Source organism: Stegodyphus dumicola, chromosome 5, assembly GCF_044657685.1.
Source record: "Stegodyphus dumicola isolate Sdum_Otavi_A_Nest chromosome 5, ASM4465768v1".
NCBI classification, from domain to species: Eukaryota; Metazoa; Arthropoda; class Arachnida; order Araneae; family Eresidae; genus Stegodyphus; species Stegodyphus dumicola.
This window is the reverse complement of record NC_140772.1, coordinates 201028884-201044957: the sequence shown is the minus strand read 5'-3', so window position 1 is coordinate 201044957 and position 16074 is coordinate 201028884. Positions and strand designations below refer to the sequence as shown.

The window sequence follows — 16074 nt, the reverse complement described above, 5'->3', positions numbered from 1 at the left end:
TGCATGATTTCTGCAAGATAAATATTTTAGATCATCATGAGTATATTTTATTTCTAAAATATTTTATTGTAGATAATATGCATTGAAGTGCCACCAAATTAGGGACAGATACGGCTATGCAAATTTTGCAGAGTTGTGCCGCATTTATGCTCATGTGATTCTATTGTGGTAACTCCATTTATAGCTACTACTATGATTGTTGTTAATAAGTCGTTTCAATTGCCAGTACGAATACATTAATAAAGTATGTAATCTTAATTGCTTTTTTTTTTTTTTTTTTTTTTTTTTCCCTTCTTTTAAATGATACAAAATTTTGTTCAGCAGGATTCTAACATAAAATGGCCAAAAAAATTATTAACTTACAATTACTTATAATGATTAAACATTATACAAGAAATAACACTCATTTAAGAGTTGTTCCACTTCTTAAGAAAATGCAACAATTAGAAATAACCATAACTTTATTTCTTATTAATTACATATTTAATACACCATACTTACATAGTTTCTTGAAAAAGATACATTATTAATAGTCTAAAATAGTAAAAATTAGTTTATTTGCAGATCTAGCTTTAGAATATTCCAGAAACTAATTTTCAGATACCACTGATTTAGTATAAACAAAATATTTCTAATTTACATCTTATGAAAAAACATATTCAAAAATAAATACACATATTGAACACAATGATAAATAAGTATAAAATAAATTTAAATTTACAGAAATATATTTAAATCTGAAAGATAACAATTTAACAAATGCAGGAAAATCAATAAAAAGCAGCTAGAATTTTACAGGAAGGCTATAAAATATGTAAAATTGTAGATTATAGCCAGAAGGCATTTTTTTCAATATATTGATATACATATCTAAAATATATACAATGTAATAGCATTCAAACATCAAATTAATTTACATTTTATTTAAAAAAAATATGCTTATTAAGTTTTCTGATGAAACCTACTGCAGTAGTGCTAGAATTAATTTAAAATTTTAAAATATTCTTGAAAACAGATTTCAAACATTTCAATTATTCAATTTTTTGATTCAGAATAAAAAAATGGTTACAAATAAAATTACATAATATTAAAACACAAATTACATACACATAAAAAGAAAAGTAAACCACAAAACTACAATTGGGAAAAAAAGACTCAGATTTTTTTTGTTTTAGAAGAGGTTATTATTTTTCAAATTTATATCTTGGCATGATACAAAATGTATATACATAGATATACAAATACATACAATATTATGTCTAACAGAGCAACTAGCACACCTTTAACTCATTGAAATTTCATTCTTTCAAATACTGCAACTGAAATAATTTAATCATTAATTATAAAAAATGAGCGATCAGTTTCCTGATATCTGTCATCTTACTTTAACATGGCTAGGCCACATATAAATTTTTGCAATATTGTGGGTGTAAATAATCACTGAATTGCATGAATGCAATCTTCACAAAAATTTCTACTATGCACTCTTATTCAAATCAATTCTGCACGTCTGGCAGTAGTGCCAGAACCTTCACAGTGATGCTGGCACCTAAATGCAAATCAGCCACTGTTTGGAAAAACAGGCACACCTATATAAGGGTTTATCTTTCATTCTTTCTGAAAATCTGTTTCTAACTCAAACAAAGCAACTTTCATAAAGGCATGGGCACTTTAGTGCTATGCCACTACTGCATAAACAGAATTTTTACTTGCTTTGGTAATCAAGATAGGCCACTAAAAGTTTTATATATATAGCAGGAATTTTGATAGTACACATGAAAGCAATGCCCATGCATGTTGCTTTCCTAAAATTGATCGTTATTAGCCACTCTTTTAAATATTTCTTTTCAAACAGTGGCTTACTTCATAAAAATGCCACAAATGAAATCTTTTATGAAGCAAGTACTCTTGCATTGCTTAGCAGTAAAGGGGGGTATCAATTTTACTTTATGAAATTCATTGCTAGAAATAATCAATATGTCAATGCACCTAACATTACCTAATATGAAAAGAAAATTAATACATTCAGAGATATGTATTTGATTTCCTGTGAAGAACAATGAATAAAATAAATCTATGTATACTCTATTATTGCTTTAAATTTATTTAATTAAACTTTCTTTCAATGAATAACTCTTTTAAAGAATGGGAAAAGAAACATTTTTATCCAATAATTTTAATCTTTAAGCATTTATTTATCAAAGGATGAACTCTAGTAAGTAAAATTGTTCACAGGAACAATGTTAAGTGAGGCAAATGCAGTAATATAAATTCTTCACTTCAAAAATTTAAAAAAAAAAAAAAAAAAAAAAAAGTTCTGTGACTGTATTTATCAAAAAATTGAGCATTTTACCTACTGATGAATTTTCAGTCATATAACAACATTTAAAAGAAAATACAATAATTACTTTTATTCTAAAAATACACTTTCGAAGCACTATTGGCTTTATTCCAGCTTTGAATGCATGAAACAATGAACAAAATATGTCAAAATGTTAATATACAGTTGACCTTTAAATTATGCAGGGTTTTAAAGTTGCAAGCATACCCACATGTAATTCTTTGCTTCATGAAAGTTTAACTGTTAATAGCCTGCTGTTGAAAATGTACATCAGGAGTCAACTGCATTCACAATGTCATATCATTTTATGAAAGTATGATATATTAAATATAAATTATGAATAAAATTTGAGTGGATCCCATTTTAATTAGAATAGTAACTGCATATAAATGAGCAATGGAAGTTCTGGTTTACAATTAAAAAAGTACAGGAACATTGCACGTTCTTCATTTTTAAAAATAAAAGCAATATAAATAGACATAACCTTCAAAAATGTATTTAAAAAAAAAGTGTGAAAGTGTAATAAGTATGGGACATACTTCGAGATTTATAACAGGAGATTTTAAAATGTATAAAAGTAATACTAAACCAAAGCAAATTCATTTTTAAGTCTCTAAAGAGAAAAGAAAAGTTTTTGCTATGTACAGGTGTAAAATAGTTCATCATAATATGAAAAATAAAGTCATTCTCTCATTTTAAATACAATGATGCACAGTATCTGAAATTGGTTTATTTCCATGCTTTAAGTACATTTAACCATAAATTTGCCAAATAATTTTGTGCCTTGAAACTCATTTGAGAAGAGCAGTGTGAAACGAATAAAGCAAATAAAAAAATATATTTTGACTTGAAAAAGAATGTCTTCTTAAATTAAGCTAATTATTTTAATATTTTAGTAATGCTCAATAAAACTATATAGTTCTTCAGGAAATTAAATTGATATAGTTACTTTTTTTACAAAAAATTCTTCTACTTCAGAATTTAACAAACTATTTTAAAATATTAGTCTAAATCCTCTTGCTGTATCTTGTATGTTTCTCCTTTAGAACAGCCAGCTACAGGTTCTGCTGGTTCTTCACTGAAGTTGTCATCTAAGCCACCCAATAATGATTGTAACAAGTTACCTAGTCAAAAATATTATCATGTTTTAATTACGAATATGGTTAAAAAATTGACAAATCATTATAATATATATTTATGCAAAGTTAATCATTCAATAACAATATAGAAAGAATAATGAAAAATTACTAACACAAATACAAAACAAATTTAAAAATAAAGACAAAATCTTAAATTTAAAAAAATAACATTCTGCAATAATAAAATTTCCTTCAACTTGTCATTTAATATTAATGATCATAAATGAATGTCAAGTTCACATACATGCAATAAAAATAAATTTAACTTGCAATTTTCCATACAAACAGTTATGCTTAAAATTTAACAATTTTAAGAACAGACAGTTTTGTTTAACATTTATAAATCAGTAAAATTCCTAATTTCTTATATAAAATAATACATTCTCTTTGGGTACTGCAATAAGTACATATATAAAATCAGACAATTTACCTCATCAAAATAGCATATGTCAAAATTGAAGAGCATTTACTAAGTAAAAAGAAACAATCTTTAACCTCATACTCATCATTTCACTGCTTTATAACTTAGATAAGCAAGTTTATTCCACCATTAGTGATTTATTTACTTAACCCGTAACAGGGGAGGTGAAAAAGTTGAACATAACAGGGATCGTGCGGTCTCAGAGACCGCGCATTATAATAAATTTTTAAAAATCATCTAATTAAAATATCATTGAACATTTTACTCTGAAAAGAAAATATGTTTTTACACTTTAAAGTGAAATTAAAGTTTTCCCAGAAAATTTCCCCATAGCCTCAAATTTTTCGATGAAAATCATATGCTGCACTAAATTCTATAAAACTAAAAATAAGAATGCATCTATTTTGAATTAACTATTTTATCTATATTAGTTAATATTCAAAGCAAATTTTAACCGCAGAAAATTGTATGTAGCACAATACAGAAAAATTTTGACAGGACCTAAAATATCAGTATCTCACTGCTTTTCTGATAGTGAACAATTTAGTTTTCATCTTCTTTAGCATATTCATTGCATAACTTTTGCATGCATTCCAAACAAACAGGGTCTTGGCAAGATAAACATAAATATACTGTCTTTCTTTTCTTGCTCGGGGGGCACAGACGACATGTTTTCCTTGATTTTAATTTTGCTTCTTTTGTGCACTGCTCCACATCCTTAGACTCAGCTTCTTCTCCTAAAATCTGCTTTATCGTCAGGTGCAATTCTCGATTTATTCTTGGATTTTTCCCTCTCATGTGTAGTAGTGGTTGGACTAATTCTCTCGCTAATTCTTTCGAAAACACTATTCTGGTCATAACAGGGTTTTGGTTATAACCTTGGTGCAAAATGTATGCATTTATTGTACTCATATCTATTAACCGGTAGAAAAGAGCCATAGGCCAACGCGTTGTTCTCCTACTACAGGAATGGACAGAACATTTTTCATCTAAAGCATCAACACCACCTTTGGTTCTGTTATAAAAACCAATTATTTCAGGTTTCTGTGTTTCCGAGTCTGTTTCTATCGAATGATGCAATGACGACATCAAAACCACTGCTCGCCTTTTTCGCAGAAATTTTCTTCACAGTCATCTTCTTCACTAAAATTACTTCCAACTTCGACTAGAATTTTTTTCAGTTCTTCTGCATAATGTGGATCAGAAGGATAAATGAATCTCCGCGGACCTAACTTCAGAGCCATGTGTTCACTACTGCCGAAAATTGTAACACTGAGAGGGAGGTGAGGTTTTACAGATCGCTCTAGAAGAATTTCAACAGATACACTTGCCAAAGCATTCTGATAAGAAGGGGTCAGAAAGAAGGTCATGAAACGTGAAGCTAGGGGAAGAATCCATTCACTTGGACAAAGCATGCAATAGGGGTGATGGGAGAAACATGTGGCACGGTCCGTCAGACCACAAGTCCCCTGTTACGAGTTAAACTGTAAAGCAAAATCATCATACTGATCTTAACACACATTCAGCTTTCACAAGAACATTTCTTATGATATATGCATAATTACTGCCAATTACTTCTTCTTAGCCTTCAAAATACACATCATGCTGATTTTCTGTTTTTTTTATTTTTATGAGTAAATTACACTTTCTCCCCTTAAGTATACAAGAATATTATTTTTTTACTTTACTGCATCATCAGAAAAGGAAAATTTCTCTGCCACATGGCCCTCAAGGAAAAAACTACTTTTCATAACAATTTTTTGATTTAAAATATAAAAATAAAATTTCTTCAGCTGCTTTACATTATTGCTATAACTAAAAATTATCAGGAATGATTCATTTAAAAAACACACATGCTAGAAATTAGTTGCAATGTATTTTTCAGAAGCCCTTAAACTTTCATTGGCATTATATTTCGTTTTCTTTTGTCATTTGCAAAGTTTTTTTTAATGTATTTAAAGAATTTCTGCTTCAGCAATTTCCTAAAATGACAATATAACTGAGCAAAGAACATCCAGTGGTAGTGGATTTCTGGTGCAAAACTTTAAAGGTTATATATAACAAATACAGGTTTCATACTTCCATACACAAATAAGATACGAGCATACATATTAGATAATTAAGTTTAAAACAGCAGCATAGTCACAAAATGAACAGAAATAATACAATGATGAAAGCTAAAATTAACAATAAGATTTAGATGTATTAAAAAACAACATGAAATACATTTAAAATACATGGCACTGAAATAACAAGATGCAAAGGAACAAAATAAAATTGAATCAAATTAAATTATTTCAATATTTGATGGTGGGACTTCAGGTATGCTAAGAGAGGTTTGAGTAGCAATAGGCCTGGTTGATTTTACAGCACTAATGAAAGAGTTATTTAATTGTAGTTGTGAATTTTCAACTGTCCTTCCGATTTCATCATATACATTCCTTGTCATTGCTCTGATGACAAATCACCTGAACCTCTTTCTCAGATTTCCATTTTGGGCTAGAGCAAGAAAATGATGGGTGTTCAGACTTGCAGTTTATTCACAGTGGTGCAATTTTCACTATTTGTGACCAACTTTCAAGCATTGGGCACTGTCAGGTTTCCACAACAAGACATAGTGGAACGGACAAAATGCTGTCATTGGAAACATCACATTGGGTTTGCAATATAGGATCTTACATGAGAATTAATATTCCAGCCTTCATATTCTTTGGCAGATCAGGCATGTTGAAAGTCATTATCACAAGTTTTTTTGTCAATCAACTGGCCATCCTTTTGCATCTTAATTCACCTAGCATCACATATATTTTGATGATCAAGCTCAGAGACAATTTCTTCTTCTGGGAAATAATAAGATGCAAAGGGACAAAATAAAAATTCTGAGGTGACACCCTGACAAACAAAAGATTGATTTCTGATGTGACACCCTGCCAAAAATTTCAACATATTATGTGCAGTTACAGTTACAGCAGTTTTCTCAAGATCCGTTATTTGAAGTAAGGAAGCAGACCGTGTAGCTGAAATCATTTCAATAAGCATATCTCCAGAATGAAGATACTTTATATTTCTAGGCTCACCAACACAAGAATTAATGCATTTATTTATTAATAAAGGAGACATAAATTTCATCTGAAGTGCTAGATGCAACTAGGAAACGTGGACAATTTTTTTTATTATTTAACAATTGCATTGGTGCACATCTTTTTTAGAGTTTTTTGAAGAACAAGTGTTTTGCTGGACTTGACTTCAGGATGTGTAATCATATGAACTGATATATTTAATGCCGTAAGAAAAAGAAATAAGATTTGGGTCCGACCGCCCCTCACACCAAGGAATCCTACAAGGGAACCCAAATTCTTGTGTTAGGGCTAGCCAGACCTATATAGAAACTGAAGCAGGTACTCCTGAGAGCTATTCCCAAAGCCACCTACACTAGAGTCGGGAAACCAGGCTATTGATATCAGCGAGGACAATTAAGTGTCTCCTGTTTAACTGAAGCAGAGGCCAAGGCAGTGTATTGAGGACAGTACCTCACCCTCAATTACTCAAACTCTCCTTCCCAACGACACAGGTCTCCAGGCATGACAAATATGTGGAGAGTTTTCTTACCACTCAAAAACTAGAGACAAGAGCTGTAACAGCTTTTCACGACAGGCTCCAACCACCAAAGAGGAAAACCACAAGGCAGAAGGGAAGGAAAAAATTACAACTATGATGGGAGACATAAAAGAGGAAGAAAAACATTACAACTATGGTGGGAGACATAAAAGAGGATAGATTACAGGGGCTCCAGGATTGTGACACCCATCTCACCAAGATTATGATCCCCTGAAGGGCTAGAGTACTGCGGGATTGCCACACAGTACTCACAAAAAGTGAGCCGAGGGACAGAGAACATTCATTAAATTTTGTTTTCACACTGGAATTTCTTCTACAAACACATTTAAATGTTGTAAAATATTTTTCAGAACAAAACTTTATCAAAAGTAAGTTAACACTTTGCGGGCCGCTGTCACGCTGGCATGACTTTTGCTCGCCAACGATTATCAGCCGCTGTCACGTACGTGTGACTTATTTTCCCCAACGACGATGCTTCACATCGACGCTTGTATAGATAGACATACTATAGCAAAACATTTGATGATCAGGAAACATTGGTTTCAACTGTTTTCCTCTCCCAATTCAACAGACTGTCTATTATTGAAATCTTTTTTCGTGGACGCTTGTTTTGTTAGTTTGAGACTGTCTTTCCCTGCCTTCAAATATCAGAAACTTACATTAGATTTAAAGATATCCTTAAATGCTCTTCGATGAGGAAATATATGCTGATCTGTTATCAGAAGAGGATAACTGCTTTGATAGTGAAAGTGATTCGAACAGTGGGAGCGATATAATTGTGAGACGATTCAAAAATAAGGGAAGACCAATAATTAGTGAATCTGAAAGTGATGAAGAGAATTCTGTGGCAAATGATTGGTCAGAAGTTGATTTTAAACCTAACTTTCATGCTTGTTTGGAACGGTTTGGGTTACAAGTACCATACACACCAGATATATTATCAACTGTAGAATTGTTCATTGGGGACGATTTATTTAATTTGTTTGCCCCACAAACAAACTTATATCATAATCAGCAGAATAATGACAACAACAATACATCATCAAAGAGTAAAGCTTAGATTGATACAAATGTTGTAGAAATGAAAAAACTTTTGGGGCTTGTTATTGTAATGGGAATAGTAAGAAAACCAGAAAAAGACGATTATTGGTCTACTCAACCTGGATTACATACACCTATTTTTGCGAATACTATGCCAAGGAAGTGATTTCGGCAGTTATGGAAGTATTGACACTTCTGTAATAATGAGCAATGCCAAGAAAGGCTTGATAAAATAAAACCAGTTAATCATACCTGGTAGAAAAGTTTAAAAAAATTTATAAACCCGAGAAAGAATTACTGCTGGATGAAGGTATCATTCCATGGAGGGGCAGGCTATCTTTTCGTACATATAATCCTGCGAAAATTATAAAATAAGGAATTTTAGTCCGTTTGGTGTGTGAGGCGACATCTGGTTGTATATGCAATTTAGAAATATATTGCGAGCAAGGAAAATCACTAATTGCGACAATATTGTCCGTGCTATCGCCATATTTAATTTATGGCACGATGTATATATTGCAGAGGAGTTACTAAAGCATGAAACAAACATCTGTGGCACAATTACAGTAAACAGAGGAATGCCAAATTGTTTAAAATCTGCTACATTGAAAAATAAGTCACTGGAATTTCATAGAAAAGGGAAAATTATGGTACAAAAATGGAATTCGGCCAAAAAATTGATAATGGTGATTTCTACGATACATTCAGCAGACATGGTCGAATGTGTGAGTAAAAGAACCAAAAAGAAGTGCATTAAACCAATCTGCATACAAGAGAATAATAAATTTATGAAAGGTGTTGATCACGCCGATCAATACCTCCATGTTATTCCATACTTTGCAAAAAAAAAAAAAAAAAAAAAAAGGCTTTATATCTCATAAACTGTGCATTACTCAACGTGTTCCAGATATACATAAAAAATTCTGAAAATCCTATTAGATTCAAACAATTTTTACTAAACCTTGCACTAGCATGGATTAATGGGAATGAAGCAGAGAAACAATCAAGATCGGCTGCTCAATGTTATAAAAGATCGCCGAGGTTTGATCCACCAGGCAGACTTACTGCGGACATGAGAAAACATAGAATAACACGTATTAGTGGTAATAAGAGAATTCAAAACCTGCCAAGGGCAGGTGGTGTTGATGCCAAGTCTGCACTGCCACCAAGAAAAGAAGTTCCACTGCATACATATGTTCTTCCTGCAAAGTTTCTCTGCATGTTGGAAAATGTTTTCAGTATTCTCATACTAAAAAGATCTATGGATCCTAGGAGCTAATTTTTTTAAATAAAACGTTTTAGTACAAACTAAAAAATATAACTGGAACAAAATGGAATAAAAATAGTGTAACAGTTATTTTAGTGCTTTCTTTAATAATAAGTATATACCAAATGCTTATGTTTCGAAAAATTGCGTAAATATCACCGTTGGCGAGCAGTAGAACCTGCGTGAAACGGCGGCAACGTAACGGCACTTCAATAAATGCGCGGCCCGCAAAGTGTTAAGGAATGCAAGATGTTTAAAGAGAGCAAGGACCATGTCAAATAAGAACTAAGCACTAGTAGACCATCCATATAAATTAATAAACAATATACTGATCAAGTCAGAGATTTAACCATCATTCTTTAATAACTATAAGTATTATTGAACAATTTCTCTGAAACTGATTTCTGCCAAGCAATTTTGAAAGACTTTTTTAGGCTTTCAGAGTATCACTTCTTAAGTTTCAAATGCCTAATTTTTTTTTCCAAAAACAATATTAATTGGCCCTGCAGTTGCTTTCTCAAGGCCAGTCTTCCTTAATATGTATTTGTATAGGTGAAATCTGGATCTATGATTTAAGACAAAGAAGTTACTCAACAATTAAATGAATAAAGCTTGAAAGGTAAAGCAAAACCAAAAAGACCTAGGTTAAAAATTAAGGTTATGTTAATTATTTTCTTCAAATGTCATTGAGTCATATATCAGAATTCCTACAAATTAGCCAGACTGATAATAAAAGATATTATTTGAGTTTTCACAGCATTTGCAAAAAATGGCCTGAACAAGATAACATGGATTTGCTCCATGATAATGATCATTTGATTACAATAATCTTAGTATATGAATATTTGGTTATGATCTTATAGTTATGAACTGAATATTTATGAAATTTTGTCCTAGTGTTGAGCAAATATGGCTCTACAAGAAACTGAAATCTTGAATGCACAAAAAGCTATAATAATTATTCTGAATACTTTATTCATGAGTTATAATCCTTCCTCATCACTACGACATTCAGCTATAGAAATATATGTTATAAAATAGATTCAAAAACAAATAAAATGTACATATTATCAAAATCTCAAATACGAACTGCATTATAATAACAATGCTTTCCTTCACAGATCACCGGTTGCATATACTGTAAAGCACTTATTATATAAAATAACATCTTTACAAAAAGTCAAATGAAAGCATATTATTACAGAAACATATTATATAAAAACATATTATATAAAAGCATATTATATAAAAACAGAATAGTTATTATTTGAAGATACTTCCTGTAAACGAAACCTTCATATAAAATGTAAAACGAAATTCAAATGCTTGGTTATGTCTGCACGCTTCATAAGATCTATAATATAAAAGGTGTTTCAATAAAAGTACCGGATTCTGTATGCCCAACAAAATAATATATGTTAAAAAATGGAAAATATTTTTACAAACAGGTAAATATTCTGATTTAAGAATAAAAAACAATATCTGACACATGTCCTCCACAACTCATTCTACAGCACTGTACTCTCTGATGAAATACATAATCACTTTTTCACATATCTCCCTATCGAAGTGAATGAGGTTACTGATTAATAACATATTCAGTTTCACTCTTAAGTTCTTTTACTCTTCAACTTTGGATTATCTGAGACTTGCAATAACATTGTCATGCATGGTAGCGCTGTTTTCAATAAACTGGCTGGATCAAGAGTATGATGATTCAATATCTGCTGTTGAACCTATATCCTCAAATTTCTTTATCAGTCTGCAGTTTGCTGTTCCATTCGGCACATTTTCACATCCAAAGACTGTATGAAGCTTCCTAATAATCTATGAAACACATTTATCATTCCTGCAATGAGATTTTCACAGTCAAAATTTACTTTAAATGTTGCACCTCCAAGTCAAAGAAAAATACACTGCCAATGATAAAATGACAGTCTTGCCATGTCAAACCAAACTCAGCATTCTTAAATTGGAACTTATGCTTGTTGTAAGTACATAAAAACATTTTCCATTTTCTAAAAATAAAAGTATTTTTGTAGACATCTTAATCCAATGCTTTTGCTAGGAGACATCCTACATGCATTCTAGATGAAATTTGATTAACATTAATAAATTACTTCAACTGAAAATTATTTTATTATAAAAACTGAAAAATCAATACCAAATAAGCCTTGCTGTTTTGGTGGAGGGGAGAGACCAAAAAATAACTGCCCAATCCGTTCAACATACTGAAAATATTACATTACAGTCATTATACAAGTTGATAAAAAATTAGTTGAAAAGTATTTTGCAAGTTATTAAATAATTACTTTTCAAATTTATTAAATAATTACCTCAGAATAAGAAGGATCCCTTTTCAAGGAAGGCTGATATTGTTCAATTAAAGTGCGAAAATAAGCCAGTTTTTCCCTATAATATTAGATTAATATAAATGAGGAAGTATGAAACTTTTTTTTTTAAACACACACTGCACTTGAAAAAGTGAACAGATATTACATGTAAGAAATGCAAATACTTTACGTATATGTTCATTACATTCCCAAATTTTAATATTCAAGATTGATGCTTTTCACTTTTGAAAATGCAGAATTCCATATATACGTGTAGATATATATGCCACCCCAATATTTTTTGTTCAGTATATTTTAAACTTATATCTACATGTAGCAATCCAGTTAATCAACTCTGGAAATTCTGAGCATCTCTGTATGAATTAAAAATCTAAATATATATTAATATCTAAAAATACTAATATCCTAAATCATTTCACACCTCACAACCTTAATATGCTATCTGAACCACTAGCTAATCAGAACGCTTCCAAGAATTGTACATTTCATTCTACACTAAAAAGTAGTTCAGTGCCTAAAAGAAATTGAAATAAGTGAATTTGCAAGTGATTTTTATTATCAAATAAAATATAATTGAATATAAATAAAATAAATCAACTTAGCTGCATTTATATTTAAAAAGCTAATATCTTTAAAGTCTTCTTTTGATTCAAAATTATAAATATCCTTAAAATAACTTGTTTAAGTAAATGCCTTTACTTTCTTGTATTACATTATAAATTTATTATCATCTAAAAATTTTATTCATAATTTAAACAACTCTGCATTATGAAGTACTTCAAAAAGCCCTTTCGACATAATACACTAATATGGTTTTAAGGTTGCCATCAAGTCAGTAAATCCTTAATATCCTGCCAGATCCAGGTTTGCTGTTTCTAGTGTCCCCCGGTATTTTAAATTGAATTCTGCTAAAATACCACACTATGTATCTAGGTTGTAAATATACTATGAAATTACTACAAAGGATGTTTACATATTTTTAAAATGATTTCAACGAAGAATTTTTTTTAAGCAAATATTTTGGAATAAAAAATTTTTAGCAACAACTTATATATACAGAAATATCATCTGTTATTTTCAAATTTATTGTTTTTTCAAAATGTCACATGTAAACAAACTCTAGATTGATAGCCATGTTCCCAGAGAGAAATATTCCTTTACCATACTTCAAAAACATTGTGAAATGCATTGTATTAAAATTTCTGAGAGCAAAATAGGCAACACATACTTGCCAACCTATGACACTAAAAATCAGGAGATTTTTCACAATGTTAAAAAGACTTTTTAAATGATAAAAATATGGTTTTTAATAATGAATTAATTTTAAATAGTAACTAATTCTTAAATGCAAGCAACACAAAAATACCTTATGCATAAAAAAAACATTTTTATTACTTGCATCGTTTAAGGGAAAAAAAAAAAAAAAAAAAGGAGGGAATTTTAGTTTAGAAAATTAGAGAAAGAAACTTCCTAATTTTGTTCACTGCAATTGCCACGTAGGCCTGCTTTCGCTAAGAAAAGTTTTTCTAATGTGTTATCACTAATATTAGATCTAAATTTAGTCCTCGTTTACGCAACAACACTGAAAATCCTCTCACACTCTGCACTACTATGGGGAACTGTCAAGATGGCCAACACAATTCTAGACAGTTGACTATATTTTAAAATTCCATCAGCACCTTTCAGTTTTCCATTTTAGAACTCCTTTCAAGATAATAAAAAATATCAATAATGTGTTCATCCACATTTATTGGTAAAGAAGTTGACACTTTTTCAGCTGCTAAATTTAAAAGGTGACAGGTGCACCTCATAATCTGCAAATCTGAATTTTCCTTTCTTAAGATGCCTGCAACACCAGTCTTCAAGTCTACCAATACTGGTGCATTATCGGCACCAAGTGCTAAACAATTATCCAGAGGGCCTGCATTTTCTTTTAAAGTTTAATAATTAACTGTGGTATATTAAAGCCTGTCAAATGTCCTTCTAAAATGGGGACAGAAAGTAAACTGCACTCAATTTCTGAAGTGTGGTGTGGTGCATTTAATTATGGCAAAGCACACTAGGGCTATCTGCCTAAGAGGAGGGATGCCTTTTGTGGAGGACTTTCTAAGGGAAACTGGCTCGTATACACGTTACACATGGGGAAAACCACGAAAACACCCATGCAGCCAGCCCGTTCGCGGGATTCGAACCTCGGACCGAACTACCAGTGTTCAGCGACTTTTACCGCTCGGCCGCTGGTGGGCCCTCAATTTCTGAAGAATCTGGATTAAAAAAAGAAACAACAATTGGATACAGTTTTGAATCGGTATTATTGCTTCCATCCGTAGAGAGGCAGAACGGAGCTGTTTTGTGCAATCAATAACTGAAGATTTATTTTTCAAACCCATTTCTTTAACAATTGCACCTGTTCTGGTTCTTGCACTTGAGTATTTCTTAGCAATTTCACTATCGGGAAACATTTTTCTAAATAAAGCTGCAGCGTGATCCGATGCATTCAGTGGCAGGTTGTGCTCCAGTAAAAAGGCAGAGAACAGACATTCTGCATTAATAACTTTTTGGTCCTTTGTTTTCGTTTTTTTAAAAAACAACTCATGTTATCCTTGTGTTTTTGTGTTCGCACATGTTTGAGAACATCCGCCCTTCCACATTATGAATTCGAAAAATCGCAATGACAGGCGGTGCACATCGCAAATTTATTACATTTCCTTGAGGAAATAATGGAAGGAAAGTCAACTGTACGATTTTTGAAACGTACACGAGTATTTCATTCTCGCAGACATAACAAAAGATGATAATTTCTAAAACTATTTTCCAAAGGCACGTGCACTCACACAACTCAGCACAAATTGAACGAAATAACTAAAGAACATCCAAATAACAGCTTGGACATGTAAAGAAGGAAAGGCTCCATAGACGTAATGTAAACCAGTTTGTTTTCTACGCCGCTACAAAGAAAAGGGACTATTCGCCAAGGGATTTGGCGACGGAACCTGTTGACGAGAATTTCCCCCTTTGTGATGTACCTGGCCGAGATTTTCCACCTCCGCTACGTGTACAGGAAATTGAGGAATAAGGGTTAAGATGAATCGTTCTTTGACTTTTCGCGATAATTTAAACTCGAATTTTCGTGCTTTTTTGCTTTACTAGTTGAACTTGTATTATCCATATCGCAGTTTGTGGTCTGATTTTATATCTGTCAATATGTTGGGAAAAAAATGGAGTCACACAGAAACTCTTGATAAACGTGACCGTCGAACCTGTTGAACTTCGACATCAGCTTCGAGCTTTGGCGCTTTTCGGCGACAGATATTTCACGCATGCGCAGTTGTGTCCCTTTTCGTTCGGAGGGAGCCACTCCTGCTACTGCGAAGCTTTCCTTCTTAACAATACACATTCTTTGCCTTGTCCTCATTGGCTAATATATGCCAGCTGACACGCAGTGGAGTTCGATGCCCATTGGAGAACTGGAGAACGACGTTTCTGGGATACGTATAATGCTCTCACTCACAAAGCAGAAGTTATCTGATTCTTAAGGTTTTGTTTTAGATATAATCTAGAGAAAATTCAATTGCTTTCAGACGTCCAAAATCACTTTTGTTCATATAACAAAGTATTAAGCCAAGTTCCATAAAAATCGTGAGAAATTTTTAAAATAAGAAAAAGTCGGGAGAAATATATTGTAAATCGGGTTGGCGGGAGATCGGTCGAAAATCGGGAGAGTTGGCAACTTTGGCAACATTATTAATCTAAAAGAGAGAAAAAAAAAAAAAAAAAAAAAACAAACATCAATCATTACTTCTACCTCAAAAGAAGACTAAATGCCTGAAAAAGGTACACACTGTTTCCAAAGTTAAATCACTGATAACAAGAGATAATCCACCAATGCAGAA

General features: G+C 31.7%; 1 protein-coding gene across 1 annotated transcript in view; it reads right to left on the bottom strand.

Moving 5' to 3' along the window:
• Nucleotides 1–443: 443 nt before the first annotated feature.
• Nucleotides 444–16074, bottom strand: part of LOC118202539 (Golgi to ER traffic protein 4 homolog) — a 61821-nt gene continuing 46190 nt past the window's right edge. Inside the window, exons 7-9 of the mRNA XM_035374712.2 lie at nt 12164–12239; nt 11992–12058; nt 444–3465 (exon numbers count right to left, since the gene is read on the bottom strand). Of these exons, the coding sequence (XP_035230603.1) occupies nt 3344–3465; nt 11992–12058; nt 12164–12239 (265 nt within the window). The 3' untranslated portion in view covers nt 444–3343. The remainder of the gene's footprint in view (nt 3466–11991; nt 12059–12163; nt 12240–16074) is intronic.